The following is a 24,369-nucleotide window of genomic DNA, read 5'->3' on the forward strand; positions in this document are numbered from 1 at the left end:
GGATTTACGATCAGATTATCTATGAATATAATTCGAGTCTTCTTTGAACTCTTTTATGCATGATTAAGATAGCTTTGTCTTTCTCTCCGATCTATCGATTTGATTTGGCCGACTAGATTGTTTTTTCTTGCAGTGGGAGAGGTGCTTTGTGATGGGTTCAATCTTGTGGTGTCCTCACCAAGTGAAAGTAGGGGTAGCGAGGCACGTATTGTATTGTTGCCATTAAGGATAAAAACATGGTTTTTTACCATATTGATTGGATCTATTCCTCTACATCATGTCATCTTGCTTAAGGCGTTACTCCATTCTTATGAAGTTAATACTCTAGATGCATGCTGGATAGCGGTCGATGTGTGGAGTAATAGTAGTAGATGTAGGCAGGAGTCGGTCTACTTGTCATGGACGTGATTCCTATATTCATGATCATTGCCTTAGATATCATCATAACTATGTGCTTTTCTATCAATTGCTCAACATTAATTTGTTTACCCACCGCATGCTTTCTTCAAGAGAGAAGCCTCTAGTGAAACCTATGGCCCCCGAGTCTATTTCTCATCATATATTTTAAGATATATATAAAACCCCAAACCCCAAAATACCTTGCTGTAATTTATTTATATTTACTTTATTTTGCCTTTTACTTATCTTTTATACCTATCTCTATTAGATCTCACTCTTGCTAGTGACCGTGAAAGGATTGACAACCCCTTTTTCGCGTTGTGTGCAAGTGTTTGTTAGTTTGTGCATGTGCATCTATTGGGGACTTGCTTGTACCTCCTACTGGATTGATACCTTGGTTCTTAACTGAGGGAAATACCTATCTCTACTTTGCTGCATCACCCTTTCCTCTTCAAGGGAAAAATCAACGCAAGCTCAAGAAGTAGCAGTCATATTTCCCCCAAAAGTAGTGTCTTGGATACTTGTTGATTTGCTCCAAACCCCAACAAGAAGAGCTAGAGTGCGCATGAAGAAGACAAGCAAGCTAGAGACCACATACTTGATGAGAGTCGACTTGTCTCCATATGATAGCAGGGTGGAGTAGCCAGGCAGTCTCTTTTCGATCCTTTGCATAATAGGCTGAAATTCTTCAATTCTTGGTTTGGCCAATCCCAAAGGTATACCCAAATAATTAAATGGAAAACTGCCTACTTTGCATCCAAAGGAACCATACAATGTTTGAATCTTCTCGTGTCTATTACTAACTGGAACCATCACTGGCTTATCAAAGTTAATCCTTAGGCCTGTGTAGATAGAATAGTACATGAGAAGGTTTTTAACTTGTTCCAACTAAAATTTGTAAGCAGGCATAATCATAACAGTATCATCAGCATAGTGGGTCACTGGAAAATCTGGGCAGTGTGGTGTGACAATAAGTTGATTGACGAGAGCATGTTGTATGGCAGTATTTAGGATGGATTGTAGGAGATCAACAATTAATACAAAGAGAAGGGGAGATAGAGGATCTCCTTGTCTGACTCCTCTCTTACACAAAATTGTTTGCCAAGGACCCCATTGAGAAGCATGTGTGAGAAGATCATGTCCATCCACATTAGCCACCTGGGCTAAAACTTCTAGCAATCATGATCTCTTTGATGGTTTAATGTACAATTGTGTCAAATGCTTTCTCAAAATCTAACTTCAAAATAAGTAGTTCTTTCCTAGAGGAGTGGCATTGGTGAGATGAAGTAGAGGAAGAAGAAAGGAAGGGAGGAAGGAGAGAGTGGGTAGCCGTTGTACTGTGTCGCTTACGTGCTCCAAGTTGGATGCCTTTTCTGTCCCTCGTTCCCTGCTTGAGTAGTCATGACAGACTTGCTAGCTATGGTCCTGGTGTGTGATGCATCTCAAACATATACATAATTTATGAAGTATTCATACTTTATTTAAGTTTTTGGCATAATATTTATTTGGACTGACCTATTAATCAGTGTTAGAGGCCAGTTCATGTTTTCTATTATTTTGGGTTTTTAGGTCAAAAAATTATGGAGCAGGGATGACATGATTTCTGTTAATTATCTATGGAATAAAAGCGTCCTATAGCTAGAAGACGGGAGCCAGGGAGCCATGAGGGCCCCACACATCCAGCCAGTGCGCCCATCCCCTGGCCACGTGAGGGGGTCGCGTTGGAGACCCCTATGTCGGTTGATTACCTTCCTTGCAGCAAGAAAGATATTATAATAATAAAAAAACTCAAAATTTTAGTCTGGTCGGAGTTACGGATCTCCATCTATAAAAGAAATGATGCTCGGCAGAAATAGTACCGAAAACAAGACAAACAAGAGAGATCCGGTCTATGGGGAGATTCCATCTTTTCTCAAAGGGCCAAGGCAGAAGAAGAAGGAGGGCCCCCTTCCCCTTCTCCTCTGGTAGTGCCAGAGCGCTGCCAGGGACATCTCCGTTATACCATCACCAACAACTATCTCTCCGTTCTCATGGTCATGTGTGAATAGTTCATCCTCGGGTTGAGGGTATGTACTAGTAGCAATGTGTTTGATCTCTCCCTCCCATGTTCCTAAAAGATTCAGATCTTGATTGTATCATGAACTTTGTTAATATAGTTGGATCATATGATGCTCCCTCCTCTAATTTTTGTGATGATTTGTGTCTTACTCCTTGAATTTTATGATGCTTTCCCCTCTATAACTCGTAGCTAGGAGTGAAACTGTTCAGATCGTGTGTGGTAAGGTCACCACTAGTGAGAAGTGGTGACACCACCTTATGCAGGTTACAACCAACCAACGTGTGATATGTGCGCCTAAGGCAATGCGGCCAACCAAAAGGCGGGTCAAATTTAGTTCCCTCGGAGCATCTACAACCGGACCTCTCAAACATGTCTCAAACGCCCGGGCAGGCCGTCCGGTGACTAAATGGCTACAAAAAACCGACCCGACCGTAGCTCTCAAACTGCGGATAAACGCCCAGGCTGACCGGCACCCCTCATATCCAGCCCAAATATAGGGCTGATATGAGGCCGCCCGGGTGCGTCCACCACGTCAGCCCGACCCACCATTGCCCCACCCCGACCTCGCGAAACCCCCCTCCGGAGCAAACCTAGCTCACTTCACTCCGCTCCGCTCCCCGACGCTCCCCTTTCCCCAGTTCGTCCAATCCCTAGCACTGGTGAGCATGTCAAGCACCGGCAGCCACTTCGATGGCAGCTCCGAAGACGAGTACGAGCTGGCACTCCCGTATCATGCTCGAGCGCTCGCGGGTCGATACGGGCGGAAGCTCTGGGCCGCAGCGCCGACACCGAGCCTTCCCGCCCCGCGCGCGGATCTGCGCTGCCTGCCCAATCCACTCCGCCCCCCCGACGACCTCCTCCACCTCCGGCTGCTGCTCCGCGCAGGCAGCGGTGGGTTCTAGTGCCTGCTCCGCCGGCGCCGCGGATGCGGACTTCGGAGGCGCGCGCCACCCGTCGTGAGAGGCAGAGGGCAAGGGAGATGGGGCGGCGGGTCTGACGGGGCTGCGCAGTCCGTCCGTCGCCGCGGTGTGATGTCGGTGCCCGATGAGAAGGAGCGTCTCCTCCAGTGGGTGTACCGTCGGTCACTTACCACGACGGAGAAGGATGCCCGACGGCTCTGGAGGATCAACGCCAAGCAGCTCCGGCATTGAGCAATCCGAGCGGGAGGCGGCGAGGGTGGCCAAGCTCAAGAGCAAGCAAGACCGCATTGTCTGGTGCTTGCAAGGCTACATCGTCATCCCCGATTCCTCCTCCGTCGACGGGCCCGACTCCAACTGCTCCGATGTCGACCCACCTCCTACTGCGGACGCCTACAGCAGGGCCGGCGAGGAAGTGGTGAAGCTCGCCCTCTCCTTTTATATAACACAGTTCTAGTATGTAGTTACAATGTGCCGGATCGTTGAACTGTGTGAACTATGCCCGTTTGGTGATCTTCTGATAATGTTTATGTGAATTATGCCCGTTTGGTATCGGTTTATATGTCCGTTTTCTATCGATTTTGATCGTTTGGTGATCTACGTATTACGTTGCATGAATTTATATGGACATGAGGTGCTGGATATGAGATACCTGGGTGTGGAGGCGTGGATTTAAGGAGTGCCCCGCCAGTGTCCACGAACGCGTCCGCGGTTGAGGGGTCAGATTTGCAAAGTTCGGTTGTAGATGCTCTTAGGCAGCTAACCTGTATACAAACCACCAAACTATATGCAGAAGATGATTTATAGGCTGTTTTTCCTCAGCCAGCCCATCTAAAAATCACATGCAATGCAACCAAAATCGATGCTAAACACCTCCTAAAGGTGCAGGATCATTTCTCACAGCGCGCAGAAACACACACACAAAAGAGAAAAAACCTTCTCGTGTCACGGAAGGCGAGCGAAAACCCCACCCGCTTCCCGCCCGAACCCCCAAACTCCCCGCCGGCAGCCACGCCTTTGGACGGTGATGTCGGCGGACGCCGTCGATGGCCCTCCCTCGTCGCAGCAACCCCCACGGCCCACCGTGGAATCTGTCCTCCAACTCGCCTCCCGCGACCCCTCAGCCGCGGTTCCCCTCCTACCCGCTCTCCCGCCAGACGCCCTCGCCGACCTCCTCTGCTCCCTCTCCGCCGCCTCCCCCCCGAACCACCTCTCCCTCCTCCCAGCCCTGCTCTCCCTCTCCCCAAACCCCTCGGCGGCCTCCGCTGCCTTCTCCTCCCTCCTCAACGCGCCCAGCTGGCCGTCTCCGACCCTCCTCGCCGTCGCCTCCCTCCTGCGCGACCTCCCCGTGTCATTCCGATCCCGCGTTCCGGACTGCCTATCTAAGGTTCTCTCCCTCCTCCCCGGCGCCGATGTCCAGGACCTCCCCGCGCTCGCCTATCAGCTCCTACTCCTCGCCTCCAAACCGCTCCACCCCCGGCTCGTCCTCTCCGGCCTCCTCCGCTTCTTCGGCGGCCGCCACGGCGCCCGTGTGCGCGCCCCGCCGTCCATCGCACGGCAGGTCGCGGGCACCGTGCTGATGCACGTCGCCTTCGCGGTTAAGCAGGACCCTGCACTGGCAAGGGAGGTGGTAGCCGCCGTCAAGGCCAATGCCGCGGGTGTGCTCAACGGATTCGCCGTGGCGGTACTGCTGTCCGTGGCACGCGTGCGGAGGTTCAATGACAGTGCTGTGGGCGTGCTCCGGGACGCTGCCACTACATCACGCCGGGATTATCGGATGTCGAGGTGAGGGCATTGTTGTCTAATTGGGATGTATTTAGCGTACATATTTGTTCTGAGATGTACTATTTAGCATCCATATTTGTTCTGATTGGCTGGTTTCGTAACCAATGTCTTATAGGCGCTGCAAGTGGTTGCCAGATCCCCTCAAAGAGGAAAGCGTGGAGGCTGCTCATTGTGTTGAGAAGGCACTACTGAAAGCAGTGAGGAATTTGTATTTTGAATCTGTGATGATCAGAATACTCTACCTTGGATTCTTATTTCTCTTTGGGATTGTAAATTGGGCCTAATATGCAGGTCGCTGAGAGCATTGGTGGGAGGGAGCATGTTGTTCCAAGCATTGTTCAGGTAGGTTTTCTCCTGTTAGAAGCCTCAAATGGTGATCCAGGGGACGAAGATGGTCCAGACGAAGGGGTTATGAGCACTGAAGAAATTGGTGTTAATATGCTCAAGTCGTTGTTTGAGACCCATGAAATGGCACGCACTGAGGTATTATGATCAAGGCGGTTTGATCTTTTTGTTGGGGAGTCAGTTATGATTAGATGCTCGATTCATTTAATATGACATAGCATGTTTCCATTGGTTTACTTTTTTTCCCATTGGTTTACTTGAGGTCAGATAATTGAACAATGCAAGTTCCGGATCCTCTCAGCAAAGCCCCAGCAAAGTGCACCAGTTCTTCGGTAACAGAAGCTCGAAATCCCGTTAAAAGCTTGCGGAGTATACTTTCTTTCTAGTAAATTCTGTCTTTTTCTACAGGTTGCTTGGATGCTTAGTTCGGAGTCATCCGTTTCCAATGCTAGAATACGTTGCACACCTGAAGGAGTTACTGGACTATTTGCCCTTCATGAATGACAAGATATCGACGGGTCTGATAAATTGCATCTTGCCACTCACTAAGTTCAGCCGTGATCTCAAGGTCTGTGACCTTAACAGTATTCCATGCTTTTGTTGTTGTGAACTGGGGTATGATGATTGTGGTGGAATCAATTTTCAGGATTACATAATATTGGTAGTAAGGAAGGCCATGTTCAAGCGGGCGGATGCTGTCCGGATTGCCGCTACAAATGCTATAGTTGAGCTGATTGTAACAGAGAGCGAGTATAGGAAAAATGAAGCTAATCCTTTTCAAGATTCATCAAGTCAACCGAGCTCTAGCCAGCAACCTGAAATACATCGAGAGGTTGGTGTGGAACTCTTTCAAGAATTAAGTGGATTGCTTCGCAGATGTCTTTCGCAGCAGGTATCTTACAGATATACTGTGCCACCTATTTGTTCTATCCTTCATCTATAGCAATGCAGATATAGTTCCTGACATAGCTACTCTGCTATTACAGGCTAGAGTCAAAACAGTTTTGTACGAGGGTCTCATTCGAATTGTTACCTCCGATCCAGATGTTGCAGACAATGTACTTGATTTCCTGTGGCCCCACTTCTTAAATTATTACATAGAGGTAAAACTACCCAAGAGATTCTTGTGTCCGCTTCTGTCCACTTGATACTATAGATTCGCTCAAGTACATTCTTTTCGCAAGCCAAATAAAGTTGTTCTTATGGGATGCTGTTGCCTGAATTGCTTCAGAATGCAGAATGCCCCCTTAAAATGGATTCATGCTTTAAAGTTGAGAATGCCAAAGTATGTATGGTGGAACCTTTGGATTGCCTACTGTCATGTGTCTCGTGCATTCTTCGAGCTCAACAAAATAGTAAATGTCACCGACCACGTGATGCATATTGGAAGTGTTTCGGTTTTGCTCCTTCCCAGGATAATGAGGTTTGCTCTTTCCTCACTTTGAAATCCTTAACTAATTGGTTTAAGCATAATATATTCCGAATCTATGCTACTGTCAGGTTGGAAGATCCTCATCAAGGGACTTGTTCATGAAAGGATTATCAAATATCCAAAAGTATTTGAGGAAATGCCTCACAGAAGGTTTGTGATAAAGGCATCCTGTTGGTGCTTAACCCTATTATTTTATATGACACATGTTTTGTGCTTACAGTTTGCTGTTGATTTATGACAGATCAACGAGGACAGACCCAAGAAGCTGGTTCTGCTTCTTCATCTTTGGAGATAGTCCAGTGTCATAATGTTTTTATGCCTGGAATCGTTGAGGTTTTTGTTGATTTTGCCGCTTCAAAACTAGCGGAAGCTGCTGATGAACCAAAGGAGAAGTTAGAAAAAGAAATACTGGAGCTCGTTGATGCTCACAGTGGCTTTGAGAGGAAAACAAGCAAGAGCAGGGAGAAAGTTGCACGAAGAAGAGGGGATTCAAGAGGTGCTACAGATAGGCAGACTAATGAACCTAAGGAAAATTCAAATGCTTCTTTGCTGAAATTACATGAAAAGAGGGGGGAATTTATGAATTCAAGTTTGTATGAGCTTGTAGTGATGTGTGCCAGACAGTGCCATGCTGATAAATATGATAAAGGCAGCCAGCGTCCTAGCCAATCTAAATTGAATCAGAGCTCCAGTCTATTATCCTTTGTACTGAAAGCCTGCCTTGAGATGTTCAGATCACTTACAGCTAAGTCAAGTGGTCTGGCCATTGGAAATCTAAGAAGAACGCTGTATGAAGATGTAAAAAACTTAGCGCAGCCAATTGTGAAGCTCATATGGTGGCTTACGTTGGATTCAGAGCAAAAGAATGGTGGATTCAAGAAGAACACAACCCAAGGGAAGAGAACAGTTGAAAACAAAAAGGATCAGTTATATCTGGCATTGACATGCTTTAAAGAACTTTTTAAACTAAGTGTATCAGAAGACCGTTCTAGTGACATTATTGATCTTCTGATATCTTCAGCTCCTTCAAATATAGAGGATATGATGGAAGCTGACCAGCTTCATGACAATGACACTACTGTGACTGAGAATCCAGAAAAAAGAGGCGCTCATGTTTTTCTGAACATATTGAAGATGTTATATGCTAGAGCCCTTTCCCAATCCCTTTCACGTGAATCCGAGGTAAGCATAATGGTAATCTGAGTAGGAAAGCAACATATGATGGATGCTGTTTCTACTGTTTTACATTATTATAACTCTGATGATCAGTTGCACCTATTTAGCATAATAAGCATAATGCACAGTAGATGTTTCTGCTTCTGTACTGTTCATTTAGTTGGAAATATTTGCACATGCTCCTAGTTTACATGTTACTTGTTGGCCTGCTTATGTTATTTAGGGCGGAAGTTGTGCCACAGTTTAGTTCTACTCCCTCCGTTCCAAAATAATTGAAGTTATACATTTGTCGTAAGTCAAACTTGCTTAAGTTTGACCAACTCTACAGAAAAATGTGCTAAGATCTACAACACCAACACATAGTATAAAAATATATTTCATAAAGAATCTCATGAGACTAATTTGATGTTCTAGATTTAATATATTTTCTGTAGACTTGGTCAAACTTAAACAAGTTTGACTTAGGACAAACCTAGAACTTCAATTATTTTGGAACAGAGGTAATAGATGATATAGATTAGTTGACATTTTCATATTCTAGATAACTTATCCGTCCAAACTTGCTGTTCTCAGTCTTTGAGTGATTTGGTTTTCTTTGTTTTAGGTATGTGCGGGTATGTCATGCCAGATACCATGTTATGTGTTAACAAATAACTATCCACAAAATAATCCTCATTGAAGATACAAGTGAATAATTTAATCTTAATGGTTTGCTTTGGTAGATAATATAAAGTTCTCTCGCAAATGGAAAAACTAAAGTTCATGTTCATTTCTGCAGGCTGTATCTGAACTGATTTTTGGCATATCAAGGAAACTGCATCCGGATCAGAGGCATCTTGTGGGACATTGGGCTGCAGGCTTATGTCGAAAGAATACTGTCCAAAGCCCAACCACCGCACAAGAGATGGTAAAACTTGCTGTCCATCTTATGACAACTCCAGATGACATGATTCTTGTGCATGAGATGACAACAGAGTTGAAGAAGTTAATAGCCTCCGGAGACGAGGAGTCTGTAGATTCTTCCGAGGCATTTCTCATTGTCAATTGTAAAACAAAAAATTCACTTGTTGCTGTCTTCCTTCACATGGTTGATTCATCTCTTATTGAACTGGAATGGGGTCTTGGTAAGCTTAAGGCAATGCTCACATTAGGTTATGGCTCTTCTAATGTTGACGAGGACCAGCCAGCAGATGAAAGGACGCAAAGAATGTTTCTGGAGGAAGCACTCTACTCAAGATCAACATCAGTAGTTCATGTCCTTTCGTCTTTCACACATATGAGCCTTAAGGGTAGGTTGAAAAAGTATCATAAAACGCCTATATTGTTACATTCCTCTATTCAGTCTGATTTTACCTTTGCATACTCAGATTCTCAGGCAGAGCAGTTTCTGAAACTGACTGCAAAGTTCTACAAGCTCTTGGCTCGCATCTCAAAGTCTCAGATTGCACCTAAGGGCTACAAGCAGTTCATACCAGGTCTCAAATTTCAGAAAATGGCGGAAGTAACTTGCAGGATGCTTACTGCTCCACTTTACAATTTTGTCTTTACACTTCAAGAGGTCTGTGGCACTCTATAAATACACTGTCCACGCTTATGGCTCCTGTGATCTCAGTTTAAAAGCTTCTTGTTTTCTCGTTTACTTTCTTGTGTGTTACAGAGTGAGCAACCACACAAAAAAGGAATCCTCGCGAAGATTAAAAGGGAGAGCAAATGCATTCCTGATCTTATTTTCCAGGTGGAGGATTATGAGAAGTACCTAATCCAGTTAAGCAAACTCACAAAGGTGAACCTTTTGAGGCATGCCAAGCGTAGCGTAGCAAGAGATTTTCGGATACAACCAAAGGAGAAAGCTGCAGAAGAAGAACGTGAAGGGGATTCTCCTCCAGCGACTGCTGCATCACCTGAGAGTGACCCTGAGGAGGATGTAGAAGAAGGTCCAGATGTTCCCGCTGATGAAAACCTGCAGGCAAGTGCACAACATGATGACGCCGTCCAAGATTCTGAATCCGACGGAGAAGAGGAGGAAGTATTAGTACACAGGAAGAGAGCTAATGCAAACCAAGTTGTCCAAGATTCTGAATCCGATGGAGAAGAGGAGGAAGTATTAGCACGCAGGAAGAGAGGTAAGACAAGCCAGATGGTCCAAGATTCTGAGTCTGATGGAGAAGAGGAGGAACTGTTAGCACGGAGGAAGAGAGCCAAGACAAACCAAATCATCCAAGATTCTGAATCTGATGAAGATGCTGAAGGCGAGTGAATTTTCTGTAGGCAGCAATCAGAAAGCACAAGTCATACTCGTAGGAATTATAGAGCAATACTCGTAGATAGTTTTGAACTGTTTCTGTTGGTTAACCTGTTGAATTTAGATGATATATAAGGTGTAATCGCAATCATTGTGCTCTTGCTCTTGGTTACATTTTTCTCATGAATTTTAACACGAACCATATTTCTTTTGGAGCGAGACATATACTACTGTACTATGTTGGCAATCTTTGATGACTGAATTTAGTCCTTCCTGTCTTACTGTGCTTCATTCCGTGCCAATATGAGCTTCCTGTATTGAAACGACTTGAGATATATTAGCCTGACTTGATTTATCTTGCCCATTGATGACGGCGGATCTCGGCGGCGTGGCGCAGTGGAGACTCGGCGCCCGATGCGCGGAGATGGACTCGCGCAGGAGGGTGTCGTTGTCTGGCGTCGTGGTGGCGTCGGCGGCAGCTAGATCGGGCTAGGTAGATGCAGCAGTACAACTCTGAAGATGGATTGGTGGCAGGTGGCTACGGCGGCCTCATACCCGGCGGGCGTCCTGGTTGAGGAGCACGCTGGACTGGTGGGTGCCCATACCCGGCAGGCGTCCTGGTTGGGACCTCAGGCCTTAGATGTTAGGTTTGGCTGCGAGGTATGTTTGGTATTAGGCCTAGACTATCAGCGCCCCTTCATCAACTGGATATGAGTAGCGACAGATGTTGCTCAGACGGTGGCTTCAGTCTTACTGTTGTATGACTTTGTAAGGTCTTGTGTTAATAATTATTAAAATGACGGTATGCATCATCCAGATGCAGAGGCTGGGGTCTTCCTTCTTTTCTAAAAAAAGGCATATTGTCCCAGTACAAAGTGCAGTGATCCATGTCTAGCACCCTATCAGGAGGTAGCTGATGTTTTTTTTCTTTTCAAAAAACGGCGGTAGCTGATGTTTCTGATGGTTGCGCACGCTCGGCAACATCTGAATCTGATCCAAGGCTCCAAGCCACCGGACCGGACCCAACACAACACAGGTTCCTGACCTAGTGCTGGTGCGCACAAACCCATTCGAGTCGACTCCACCGCCAAGCCTATATATGCCTCACTCTTTCGGCTCGCCCGCAAAACCCTAGAACCCACCCCTACGCCGCCGCCGCCGCCGCCATGGTAACATACCTCCCGGCCTGCCTTGTCGACGCTGATCTATGTAACCGTGGGCACGATCTGACCCATCTCCTGTCCTCTCTCGTGGCAGGGTATCGACCTCGTCGCCGGCGGCCGTAACAAGAGGACCAAGCGCACCGCGCCAAAGTCGGACGATGTCTACCTCAAGCTTCTGGTGAAGGTAAGCCACACGTTCACCTCGATCCGGTGGAGTCCTCCCCATTTCCTGCCGAATTTCGGAATTTATTTCGAGCAGCGTCTCATCCCGATCCGTGTGCGTGCAGCTCTACCGCTTCCTGGTGAGGAGGACCAAGAGCCAGTTCAATGCTGTGATCCTGAAGCGCCTCTTCATGAGCAAGACCAACCGCCCGCCGCTCTCGCTTCGTCGCCTCGTCAAGTTCATGGACGGCAAGGTCTCTTGTTCGTTTGCTTTGGTGTTTATTGATGCGTGATTAGGTTCGTTTCGTTACTTCTGCATGACGCTGTTCGGCTTTGCGATTCTGGAAGTGCAGGACAACCAAATCGCTGTGATCGTGGGTACCATAACCGACGACAAGAGAGTTTACGAGGTGCCGGCGATCAAGGTGGCAGCGCTCAGGTTCACTGAGACGGCAAGGGCCCGCATTGTGAATGCCGGTGGAGAATGCCTCACCTTTGACCAGCTGGCCCTTCGTGCTCCTCTTGGCCAGTACACGGTAATTTCTGCTGCCCACTTATGTTCTCATCCTCACTCGTCACTAAGTTTGTCTACATACGAGCATTGCTATGGATTACAATGTTTTCTATACTCAATAATGCCTAACCGGTGATCCACAGGGAACATATTTGTTACTAGACTTCTTTTTGTTGTTGTCGGCTCATGTCTGACCGTACTATTTCAGATCCTGTTGCATAATCAGATTTAATGTTGCGAAATTTGAACTCAACTTGCCATCTCAGCCATATAAAATATCTTATGGTTCTACTTTTTATATTCATTCATTCAGTCTTGCTTCATCCTGCGAAGGTGGATGTACCTGTATCACCATGGTGCTACTGTCTTGCAAGTAGGAGATAGACTGATGTGCCCAGAACTAGTTTTAATCGCTATGACTCCAGTAGGCAATATGATTGTTTCTTGAGTACAGTTTGTTTTCCTTTCGTCTGAGCATATTGGTGTCTGCACAGTGCTACCCCCATGCTTGTCAGATCACAATCCTATGAAGAAGAGACCCCCAATTTCTGTGCTTAGATGTTCGATCTACTATCCCATTTGGTGTTGCAGGTCATGTCACTTGTGATTGAGTCGTATGTGTCAACATAGATCTACTATCCCATTCGGTGTTGCAGGTCATGTCACTGATTGAGTGGTCATGCATCTCTTGTCCATGTAGTAACAAAATTTGCATTGGAAGGATGGCAGTGACCACACCTGCGCTTCTGTTAATCTGTGAAGCACAAGGGAAAACAGTGGTTGAATTTCTTCAAATGAACTAATACATCATTATTACTCTTCCTTCATTTTATTCTTAAAGATTTATTATCTTTGTATGTGCTCTGGTTTACTGCGGCAGTGATGATACAAACCTTCAGCTTGCATGCCAGTTCTGCTTCTGAGAATTCATGACTGAGAAAGCTGAGATAGCTCTGAGCCTTGAACCTGCACATCTTTTCTAGGATCATTAATGATTTTGACACTTGCATTAGTTATGTTCTTCTTGGGAACCTTACTCTGGACCAAGGAGGTTTAGCTGGTGCATAAATCTATATGGTTGTCTTACCAGCCCATTGCACTATTATGATTGCTTTGGTGCCAAATGATCTAACCGAAATTCTGCTCTTTTGTCTCTCTACATAATGGTAGGTTGCTTCTTCTGGTTTCCTTCAGTCAAATGTTCTAACAACACTACCTCTCTCCTTTTTCTTCTTCCTGAATGATGTAGTTTCAATAGTTGAATTTTTTTTGTGTTCTTGGAAGAACATCATACGATGCATACTCTAGTGGTACATGCTGTATGCAGTGTGGACCAATACTCTGCTTATTGGTTCCCACTAATGGCATCATGATTTTGTTATATGAATGTTTTTTGCTTGCTTAAGTGGTGGGCAGTTTATACTTGAGTATGTACTATGGTAATACTTGAAAATGCATGCACCTGTATATTATGCTACGCTCAATCTGTTGACAAATACTGCTTATTCTAGGGTGCTCTGAATATCGTGATTCTATTGTAGAAATGTTTTCGTGCATTGCATTTTGCATTTTCAGCCATTGATGCAATAAAAACCTACACTTTAGGCATGATTTATTTTAGTGCACATTTTTTTGGGTTGTGATGTTTCAGCCTTGATGTTTGAATGCTAGTCGAGTATTGTCTCCCACTTTTTTGCGACCATGTATTGCCCCTATTGTGTGTAGTATTCATGTCTGTACACTGTTGCGCTGTAAAAATTCCTATTCGTTTCATAATGTTGTTCCTGTTCTTCAAGATATTGCGCTTCTAAATATGCAAATATATGTCATTGCATACTGGCATTGCAACTGGCCCATTACTCTGCTGTTGGTTGTGTACCAAGCAAATCATCACAAATTACAATCGTCTTAACAGGTTCTCCTGAGGGGCCCTAAGAACGCCCGTGAGGCAGTGAGGCACTTCGGTAAGGCTCCTGGTGTGCCGCACAGCCATACCAAGCCTTATGTCCGCTCGAAGGGAAGGAAGTTTGAGAAGGCAAGAGGAAGGAGGAACAGCAGAGGCTTCAAGGTCTAGGTTGTTGCTTGTTCATGTGCTACACAGCTCTTGTTTGAGTCTGAGTTATGTTATTATTAATTGCTAGGATCATCTAAATTTTGTTCGAACGTCATGCACTGTGTAAGAAATTTACATCTGTTTTACCCGATACTGTACTGTTTAACCTCTCTCAACTGGAAATCTTTCAAGTATCTGATCCTCTTGAATGAAGTATGATGGATTGTTTGGTTGCCTGCCGCCCTGTGTCGATTACGTTCTGCATACGTGGTGTTTGGTTGGCAGCACATGAGGCTAAAAGGCTGGCTTTTGGTTGCTCGTGGCCTCTCAACAGGCGGTACCAAATCAAGGCCGTCTTATGTAAGATGTATTATTTTCGACGGAGACCAAGACACATAATTATAGACGTGTTACGGCGAAATTACTCTTATCAAATTTGTTGGTTAGTGACAAGTAAATCAGTTAGTCCAGAAAAATAAGAGATGCATGCAATTGACAGAGAGATATTTTCCTTATTTTGCTACAAGAAGAGATACAGACAATCAAGAATGATATACTTTCTTTTTTGGGAGGGATAACAAGGGAATTACAATGAATTAGAAGAAATGCACCTTAGATTCTGGAATTTTATCAGAAATGCACCTTAGATTCTGGAATTATGAGTAGCTACTAAGCAGATGACAATTTGTCATGACATGCCAGGTACTAACAAATCAATAACCCTTATATGAATCAAGGGCGGAAGTTTGTCAATGATGATGGGAAGAAAAGAGATTATTGAAAACATTAAAGAAACGTCATGCTGCAATTGGATATCCTCTGGATGGTCTTAAAACATTTGTCCTTCTATGTGTCAACATAAATTCATATGGAGCCAGATGCCAAACAAGTAGATCATAAGTGGTAAGGAATGAAATACTAAAACTTCTGTAACAGGTATAATTTATCTTATAACTGATAATAGACAAGTCTTACATTGTGGTCCTAAGAAATGTCGCATCCTACAAAGAGTTGTAACTGGTTATATGATGATTATGATTTTAGAAAATTGAAAAAGGCTACTAGAAAAGATTATTATCCTTTGCCTTTTATTGATCAAATGTTAGAAAGATTGTGTAAGCATACCTTTTTTTTGTTTCCTAGATGGATATTCCGGCTTCTCTCAAAAATACATGTCTCTCCTTAGGAGAAAACTACCTTTACTTGTCCCTTTGAAACTTTTTCTTATAGATGTATGTGATACGTCTCCGTCGTATCTACTTTTTCAAACACTTTTGCCCTTGTTTTGGACTCTAACTTGCATGATTTGAATGGAACTAACCCGGACTGACGCTGTTTTCAGCAGAATTGCCATGGTGTTATCTTTGTGCAGAAACAAAAGTTCTCGGAATGACCTGAAACTTCACGGAGATTATTTTTGGAAATAATAAAAAATTCTGGCGAAAGAATCAAGGCCAGGGGGCCCACACCCTGTCCACGAGGGTGGGAGGCGCGCCTGCCCCCCCCCCCCCCCCCGGGCGCGCCCCCTGCCTCGTGGGCCCCCTGGTGCTCCACCGACCTCAACTCCAACTCTATATATTCATGTTCGGGGAGAAAAAAAATCAGAGAGAAGGATTCATCGCGTTTCACGATACAGAGCCGTCGCCAAGCCCTAATCTCTCTCGGGAGGGCTGATCTGGAGTCTGTTCGGGGCTCCGGAGAGGGGAATCCGTCGCCGTCGTCATCATCAACCATCCTCCATCACCAATTTCATGATGCTCACCGCCGTGCGTGAGTAATTCCGTCGTAGGCTTGCTGGACAGTGATGTGTTGGATGAGATTTATCATGTAATCGAGTTAGTTTTGTTAGGGTTTGATCCCTAGTATCCACTATGTTCTGAGATTGATGTTGCTATGACTTTGCTATGCTTAATGCTTGTCACTAGGGCCCGAGTGCCATGATTTCAGATCTGAACCTATTATGTTTTCATGAATATATGTGAGTTCTTGATCCTATCTTGCAAGTCTATAGTCACCTACTATGTGTTATGATCCGGCAATCCCGAAGTGACAATAATCGGGACCACTCCCGGTGATGACCGTAGTTTGAGGAGTTCATGTATTCACTATGTGCTAATGCTTTGGTCCGGTACTCTATTAAAAGGAGGCCTTAATATCCCTTAGTTTCAGCTAGGACCCCGCTGCCATGGGAGGGTAGGACAAAAGATGTCATGCAAGTTCTTTTCCATAAGCACGTATGACTATATTCGGAATACATGCCTACATTACATTGATGAATTGGAGCTAGTTCTGTGTCACCCTATGTTATAACTGTTACATGAATAATCGCATCCGGCATAATTCTCCATCACCGATCCAATGCCTACGAGCTTTTCACATATTGTTCTTCGCTTATTTACTTTTTCGTTGCCACTGTTGCAATCACTATAAAACCCAAAAATATTACTTTTGCCACCGTTACCGTTACTTCCATACTACTTTGCTACTAAACACTTTGCTGCAGATACTAAGTTATCCAGGTGTGGTTGAATTGACAACTCAACTGCTAATACTTGAGAATATTCTTTGGCTCCCCTTGTGTCGAATCAATAAATTTGGGTTGAATACTCTACCCTGGAAAACTGTTGCGATCCCCTATACTTGTGGGTTATCAAGACTATTTTCTGGCGCCGTTGCCAGGGAGCATAGCTCTATTCTTTGAGTCACTTGGGATTTATATCTGCTGGTCACTATGAAGAACTTGAAAGACGAGAAAACTAAAATTTATCCCTCAACTACGAGGGGAGGTAAGGAACTGCCATCTAGCTCTGCACTTGATTCACCTTCTGTTTTGAGTAAGCTTGCGACACCTAAACCCACTTCTGCTATGCATGATACTTATGATGAAACTACTTCTGTGCTTGATACTACTGTGCCACTTGGGTGAATTTCTTGATGAACAACTTGCTAGGGCTAGAGAGAATGAAATTATTGGAACTGATAATATTGATGAAAGTGATGATGAAGATTCCCCCCTAGATATGAATTGCCTGTTGTGCCTGAGGGTTATGTTATGGATGAAGAAACTGCTAGAGACTTTATTGCTTGCAATGATAGAAGTGATCTTAAGAAATTACTAGCTAAGCTGAAACAAAAATCTCTGAATGCTAGAATGAAATATGATCTTGCTTATGCTACTTCACCCATCTTTGTTACTGATAAGGATTATGAATTCTCTGTCGACCCTGATATAATTACTTTGGTTGAATCTGATCCTTTCTATGGCTATGAATCTGAAACTGTTGTGGCACATCTTACTAAATTAAATGATATATCCACCCTATTCACCAATGATATAGCCATCCTTAAAATATTTCCGTTCTCATTAAAGGGTGAGGCTAAGATATGGTTTAATTCTCTTGATCCTGGTTGTGTGCGTAGCCCCCAAGATATGATTTATTACTTCTCTCCTAAATATTTCCCCGCTCATAAGAAACAAGCTACTTTAAGGGATATATATAACTTTGTGCAAATTGAAGAAGAGAGTCTCCCACAAGCTTGGGGGAGGCTTCTCCAATTACTTAATGCTTTGCCTGATCATCCTCTCAAGAAAAATGAAATACTTGATATCTTTTAGAATGGACTAACCGATGCTTCCAGAGACCACCTGGATAGTTGTGCTGGTTTTGTTTTCAGGAAAAGAACAGCTGATCAAGCTGAAATTCTATTGAATAATATGTTGACTAATGAAAACAATTGGACACTTCCTGAACCAACTCCTAAGCCAACTCCGAAGAAAAGGGGTGTTCTATTTCTCAGTCTTCAAGATATGCAAGAGGCAAAGAAATCTATGAAAGAAAAAGGTATAAAAGCTGAAGATGTTAAGAATTTACCTCCTGTTGAAGAAATACATGGTCTTAATTTACCGCCTGTTGAAGAAACACATGGTCTTGATAACCCGACACAGGTAGTAAAGATAAATTCTCTTTATAGATTTGATGAAGGTGATATTCCTCGTTATAAGTCTGCTAGCTAATGCTTAGATGAGTTTGATAATTTTATTGTCAAACAAGAAAACTTCAATGCTTATGTTGGTAGACAATTAAAACACAATGCTTATATGATTGAACACTTGGGTGATTATATGTCTAGAGTTAAAGGTGAACTTAAACTCATTAGTAAACATGCTTCTATGGTTACCACTCAAGTAGAACAAGTACTTAAAGCTCAGAATGATTTTCTCAATGAATTAAATAGTAAGAATAATGACTTTGCTGTTAGAGTTGCAACTAGAGGAGGTAAAGTGACTCAGGAACCTTTGTATCCTGAGGGCCACCCTAAGAGAATTGAGCAGGATTCTCAGAGAAATAATTTAGATGCACCTAGTCCTTCTAAGAGGAAGAAAAAGAAAAATGATAGGACTTTGCATGCTTCTAGTGAACCTGTTGTAGACACACCTGAGAATCCCAATGATATTTCTATTTCTGATGCTGAAACACAATCTGGAAATGAACATGAACCTAGTGATAATGTTAATGATGATGTTCATGTTGATGCTCAACATAGTAACAACAATGATGTAGAAATTGAACCTGCTGTTGATCTTGATAACCCGCAATCAAAGAATCAACATTATGATAAGAGAGACTTTGTTGCTAGGAAGCATGATAAAGAAAGAGAACCTTGGGTTCAGAAACCCATGCCTTTTCCTCCCAAACCATCCAAGAAAAAGGATGACGAGGATTTTGAGCGCTTTGCTGAAATGATTAGACCTATCTTTTTGCGTATGCGTTTGACTGATATGCTTAAAATGAATCCTTATGCTAAGTACATGAAAGAAATTGTTACAAATAAAAGAAAGATACCGGAAGCTGAAATTTCCACCATGCTTGCTAATTATACTTTTAAGGGTGGAATACCTAAGAAACTGGGAGATCCAGGAGTACCCACTATACCATGCTCCATTAAGAGAAACTAAGTTAGAAATTCTTTATGTGGTCTTGGAGCCAGTGTTAGTGTTATGCCTCTCTCTTTATATCGTAGACTTGATTTGAATAAGTTGACACCTACTGAAATATCTTTGCAAATGGCTGATAAATCAACTGCTATACCTGTCGGCATTTGTGAGGATGTGCATGTTGTGGTTGCAAACGTTACTATTCTAACAGACTTTGTTATTCTTGATATCCCCGAGGACGATAGTATGTCTATTATTCTTGGAAGACCCTTTTTGAATACTGCAGGGGCTGTTATTGATTGTAACAAAGGCAATGTCACTTTTCATGTCAATGGTAATGAGCATACGGTACACTTTCCGAGGAAACAACCTCAAGTCCACAGTATCAATTCTATTGGAAAAATTCCATCGATTATTTTTGGAGGTTTTGAATTTCCACTTCCTACTGTCAAGAAGAAATATGATATTCTTATTATTGGGGATGTGCATATCCCCGTTGAGGTAACATAGTGTTATTCGAAATTTCTCTGGTTCCATGTTATTCAGAATGAGTTTGTTAACAAGACTTGATCAACCTTGTTAGCGGATTCCTTTTGATGAGCATGAGATGGATGAAGTTAGAAAGCACAACCTTCTGTACCCTCCTTTTACCTTCTGTAGTTGAAATAAAGTAAAATTAGTATTTTCTGCCTGTTTTCTGAATTATCCGTGCAATAAAAAATACCCCCAAAATAAAAGTTCTCCAAATGCCCTGAAATTAAAATATGATTTTTTCTGGAATATTTGAGAATATCTGGCACTGAGAACACATCAGGGGGAGCAAGCACCTGGCCACGAGGGTGGGAGGCGCGCCCACCCGCTGGGCGCGCCCCCTGCCTCATGGGCCCATGGTGGCTCCCCTCCACTTATTCCTGCACCCACACACTCCTTCTTCCTTCCAAAAAAATCACCAACCAGCTCAAGCACGAGTTCTAGCTCATTTTGCTGCGATTTTTGATCTCCTTGCTCAAAGCACCTCTCACAAAACTGCTTTGGGGGATTGTTCCTTGGTATGTGACTCCTCCAATGGTCCAATTAATTTTTGTTCTAGTGCTTTATTCATTGCAAATTTTTGCTGCCTAGGTGACCATGTTCTTGAGCTTGCATGTCAAATTTATATGGTTCCAAGTAGTTCTAATGCATGATGTAGTCTCTAGGCACTTGTGGGAGTAGTTGCTATCAATTTTGTTGAGTTTGGTTCACTTTTATTTTAAGTCACTAAAAATTTCAAAAAAAATTCAAAGGAAGAAATATGTTTAGGAAAATGTACCAAGGTGGTCCTTCAAGGAAGCAAGGGGCCAGGCCCGCAATACGCGATGCGGACGATGAACCACCAAGGGAAGCTCAAGTGCGGGCTTGTGAATGGCCTTCAGAGGACTTCATGGATCGAGCAGGAATCAAGGAAGAATTTAACGCATATGTGCGTAACGCTGATCTTGTGAGCTTCGAGGCAGATAAGTGCCGCCAGTACCACTATTTCACTGATTCCTTTGTGAGGAGGTTTGAATTTTCATCGTCACGCAATTCTCAAACTGTCCTGTTTGATCTTTATGAAAATTCTTATACTATGGACTTAGAGGATTTTAATACTGCTTGCAAACTTCCACAATGGGGTAGTCCTTGTGAACCTCGCAAATCTGAATTTAGAGATTTTCTTGCCAGTATAACTGTGGGGGAGTCTAGAGATATAACACAAGCTACCATAGGGAGCATTCATTTTCTTGCTATACATTATTTTGCTCTCTTCATAGGTAGGTGCATAAATGGTAAGGATGAAGCATGTCACATGCATGTGTGTCCCTGATCTCAGTGTTCTCAGGAGTGCTGTGTTAGGAGACAAACATTATAATTTGGGAGCCATTGTTGCACGTAGGTTGCATAATAATAGAATTAATGGAGATTTCTTTGGCGGAATTTATGCAACCCGTCTAGCTAATTTTCTTGGTATACCTATTCGTGATTATGAGATGGAATTGCCTCCTTCTTATCTGGATTTTAATGCCATGGTTCACCATCAGTTTGTTGAGAGGAATGAACCGCCTCTCCAGTACCGACTAATCTTTGACAGGCGTCACGCCGTCAATATTGTTCTCCCTGCTCCTACTCTCTTTGATTTTCAGGCAAAGGGGAGATATGTCATAACCAGGGAGGAGGCAAATGAGTATGAGAGGAGGACGAGGGCAGCTCGCCTCCAAGCTGCAGCCCACGATGCAATAGCCGCTGCATCTCAGTACGACCCCAACTACAACTTTGGATATCCGCCAGGCGAGCCGTGGCAATAGACCAACTTAGGCCAAAAGCCTAAGCTTGGGGGAGTACGTATTTCTCACCAACATTACATTCATGTTCACACACTCATGCTAGTTGTCGGTGCTCATACTTTTTCACTGTAATATCCATGCTAGTTTATTTTCCTTTTATGCTTTCTTCTTGTGTGTTTGAAAAACTTTAAGAAAAAAAAATTAGTTGTAGCTTTTAGCTAGTTTACTTTCTTGCTTTAGTAGTAGTAATTAAAAAGAAAACCCAAAAAGATTTATTTTCTTCTTTTGCTTGTCGGGAGCTTTCCCGTGTAAATAGTTTTGTTTCTTTTCTTTTCTTTTCTTTGGGGGTCAAGAGGAGAAGACCATAATGAAAATGTTGGAGTGGCTCTTTTATGCATTATTGTTGATTTAACCAAGAGCCCATATTACCTTGTCTTCTCCCTTGAATTGAATGCCTGCAGATTCCGGCTTAGTCCAATGCACGTGCACTATTATTATTTTACACATCGTTCGGTCATGCAAGTGAAAGGCAATTATGACGATATATGATGAATTGATTGAGATGAGAGAAGCTGGTATGAACTCGACCTCTCCTGTTTTTGTAAATATGATTAGTTCATCGTTCCTGATTCAGCCTATTATGAATAAACATGTTTGCAATGACAATTAGAGATTATAGTTGCTTATGCCATGCTTAATTAGCTAGGAGTTTATAATGGTTTACCTTGCGTGCCAACATGCTATTAAAATGATTGTGATGTGGTATAGTAGGGTGGTATCCTCCTTTGAATGATTCAAGTGACTTGACTTGGCACATGTTCACACATGTAGTTGAAACAAATCAACATAGCCTTCATGATATTTATGTTCATGGTGGATTATATCCTACTCATGCTTGCACTCAATGTTCATTAATTTTAATGCATGTTCATGACTGTTGTCGCTCTCTAGTTGGTCGCTTCCCAGTCTTTTTCTAGCCTTTACTTGTACTAAGCGGGAATACTGCTTGTGCATCCAATCCCTTAAACCCCAAAGTTATTCCATATGAGTCCACCATACCTTCCTATATGCGGTATCTATCTGCCGTTCCAAGTAAATTTGTATGTGCCAAACTCTAAACCTTCAAATGAAATTCTGTTTTGTATGCTCGAATAGCTCATGTATCAACTAGGGCTGTCTGTATCTTCCATGCTAGGCGTGTTATTCTAAAGAGGAGTGGACTCCGCTCCTCACTCACGAGAAAATGGCTGGTCACCGGGATGCCCAGTCCCATGCTTTATGCAAATCAAATCAAATTAATTGCAAACAAAACTCCCCCGGGACTCTTGTTAGTTGGAGGCACTCGTTGTTTCGAGCAAGCCATGGATTGATGCTTGTTGGTGGAGGGGGAGTATAAACTTTACCATTCTGTTTGGGGACCGCCTATAATGTGTGTAACATGGAAGATATCGCCATCTCTCGGTTGTTATGTTGACAATGAAAGTATACCACTCAAAATATTATTGATCTCTATTTCAAAATCGAGCTCTGTCACCTCTACAAATCCCTGCTTCCCTCTGCGAAGGGCTTATCTATTTACTTTTATGTTGAGTCATCACCCTCTTATTAAAAAGCACCAGCTGGAGAGCACCGCTGTCATTTGCATCCATTACTATTAATTTATATTGGGTATGACTGGATCTCTTTTACCATGAATTACAATGTTTAGTCAGTCCTTGATCTTTAAAGGTGCTCTGCATTTATGTTTTGCGGTCTCAGAAAGGGCTAGCGAGATACCGTCTTGTTATATCATATTATGATTGTTTTGAGAAAATGTTGTCATCCGAGATTTATTATTATTGCTCGCTAGTTGATTATGCCATTGATATGAGTAAACATGAGACCTAAATTTATTGTGAATATGGTTAGTTTATAATCTTTGCTGAAAACTTGAGTGCTGGCTTTACATATTTACAACAACAAGAGCAAACAGAGTTTGTAAAAGTTTTTCTTTATCACTTTCAGTTTATCAACTGAATTGCTTGAGGACAAGCAAAGGTTTAAGCTTGGGGGAGTTGATACGTCTCCGTCGTATCTACTTTTCCAAACACTTTTGCCCTTGTTTTGGACTCTAACTTGCATGATTTGAATGGAACTAACCCGGACTGACGCTGTTTTCAGCATAATTGCCATGGTGTTATCTTTGTGCAGAAACAAAAGTTCTCGGAATGACCTGAAACTTCATGGAGATTATTTTTGGAAATAATAAAAAATACTGGCGAAAGAATCAAGGCCAAGGGGCCCACACCCTGTCCACGAGGGTGGGAGGCGCGCCTGCCCCCCTGGGCGCGCCCCTGCCTCGTGGGCCCCCTGGTGCTCCACCGACCTCAACTCCAACACTATATATTCACGTTCGGGGAGAAAAAAATCAGAGAGAAGGATTCATCGCGTTTTACGATATGGAGCTGCCGCCAAGGCCTAATCTCTCTCGGGTGGGCTGATCTGGAGTCCGTTCGGGGCTCCGGAGAGGGGAATCCGTCGCCGTCGTCATCATCAACCATCTTCCATCACCAATTTCATGATGCTCACCGCCGTGCGTGAGTAATTCCATCGTAGGCTTGCTGGACGGTGATGGGTTGGATGAGATTTACCATGTAATCGAGTTAGTTTTGTTAGGGTTTGATCCCTAGTATCCACTATGTTCTGAGATTGATGTTGCTATGACTTTGCTATGCTTAATGCTTGTCACTAGGGCCCGAGTGCCATGATTTCAGATCTGAACCTATTATGTTTTCATGAATATATGTGAGTTCTTGATCCTATCTTGCAAGTCTATAGTCACCTACTATGTGTTATGATCCGGCAACCCCGAAGTGACAATAATCGGGACCACTCCCGGTGATGACC

General features: G+C 43.4%; 2 protein-coding genes, 1 non-coding gene and 1 pseudogene across 3 annotated transcripts; all 4 read left to right on the forward strand.

Moving 5' to 3' along the window:
* Window positions 1–4,324: 4,324 nt before the first annotated feature.
* On the forward strand, window positions 4,325–10,593 carry LOC109740657 (uncharacterized). Its single transcript, XM_020299711.3, has 13 exons — window positions 4,325–5,160; window positions 5,276–5,357; window positions 5,452–5,643; window positions 5,773–5,837; window positions 5,914–6,073; window positions 6,152–6,397; window positions 6,492–6,608; window positions 6,737–6,928; window positions 7,006–7,087; window positions 7,179–8,119; window positions 8,892–9,402; window positions 9,481–9,671; window positions 9,771–10,593. Exons 1-13 carry the CDS (start codon window positions 4,403–4,405, stop codon window positions 10,368–10,370), a joined length of 4,137 nt encoding a protein of 1,378 aa, XP_020155300.1. The 5' UTR covers window positions 4,325–4,402; the 3' UTR covers window positions 10,371–10,593.
* Window positions 10,594–11,375: 782 nt separating this feature from the next.
* On the forward strand, window positions 11,376–14,441 carry LOC109740655 (large ribosomal subunit protein eL18x). Its single transcript, XM_020299709.3, has 5 exons — window positions 11,376–11,524; window positions 11,613–11,702; window positions 11,806–11,934; window positions 12,034–12,216; window positions 14,110–14,441. Exons 1-5 carry the CDS (start codon window positions 11,522–11,524, stop codon window positions 14,266–14,268), a joined length of 564 nt encoding a protein of 187 aa, XP_020155298.1. The 5' UTR covers window positions 11,376–11,521; the 3' UTR covers window positions 14,269–14,441.
* On the forward strand, window positions 12,918–12,996 carry LOC120963711 (small nucleolar RNA U36a; annotated as a pseudogene).
* LOC120963623 (small nucleolar RNA Z223) lies at window positions 13,066–13,158 on the forward strand. The gene has a single exon (XR_005755379.1). It is a non-coding gene; the product is annotated as a small nucleolar RNA Z223 (small nucleolar RNA).
* Window positions 14,442–24,369: the final 9,928 nt, after the last annotated feature.

The sequence above is a fragment of the Aegilops tauschii genome, chromosome 4 (assembly GCF_002575655.3).
Source record: "Aegilops tauschii subsp. strangulata cultivar AL8/78 chromosome 4, Aet v6.0, whole genome shotgun sequence".
In the NCBI taxonomy this organism is placed as follows: Eukaryota; Viridiplantae; Streptophyta; class Magnoliopsida; order Poales; family Poaceae; genus Aegilops; species Aegilops tauschii.

Coding starts and splice junctions, on each gene's coding strand:
- LOC109740657 (XM_020299711.3), top strand. CDS start 4,403: ATGTCGGCGGACGCCGTCGATGGCCCTCCCTCGTCGCAGCAACCCCCA. Junction 5,161..5,275: donor CGGGATTATCGGATGTCGAG/GTGAGGGCATTG, acceptor AATGTCTTATAG/GCGCTGCAAGTGGTTGCCAG. Junction 6,929..7,005: donor CTCCTTCCCAGGATAATGAG/GTTTGCTCTTTC, acceptor TGCTACTGTCAG/GTTGGAAGATCCTCATCAAG.
- LOC109740655 (XM_020299709.3), top strand. Junction 11,703..11,805: donor ACCTCAAGCTTCTGGTGAAG/GTAAGCCACACG, acceptor GTGTGCGTGCAG/CTCTACCGCTTCCTGGTGAG. Junction 12,217..14,109: donor CTCCTCTTGGCCAGTACACG/GTAATTTCTGCT, acceptor TCGTCTTAACAG/GTTCTCCTGAGGGGCCCTAA.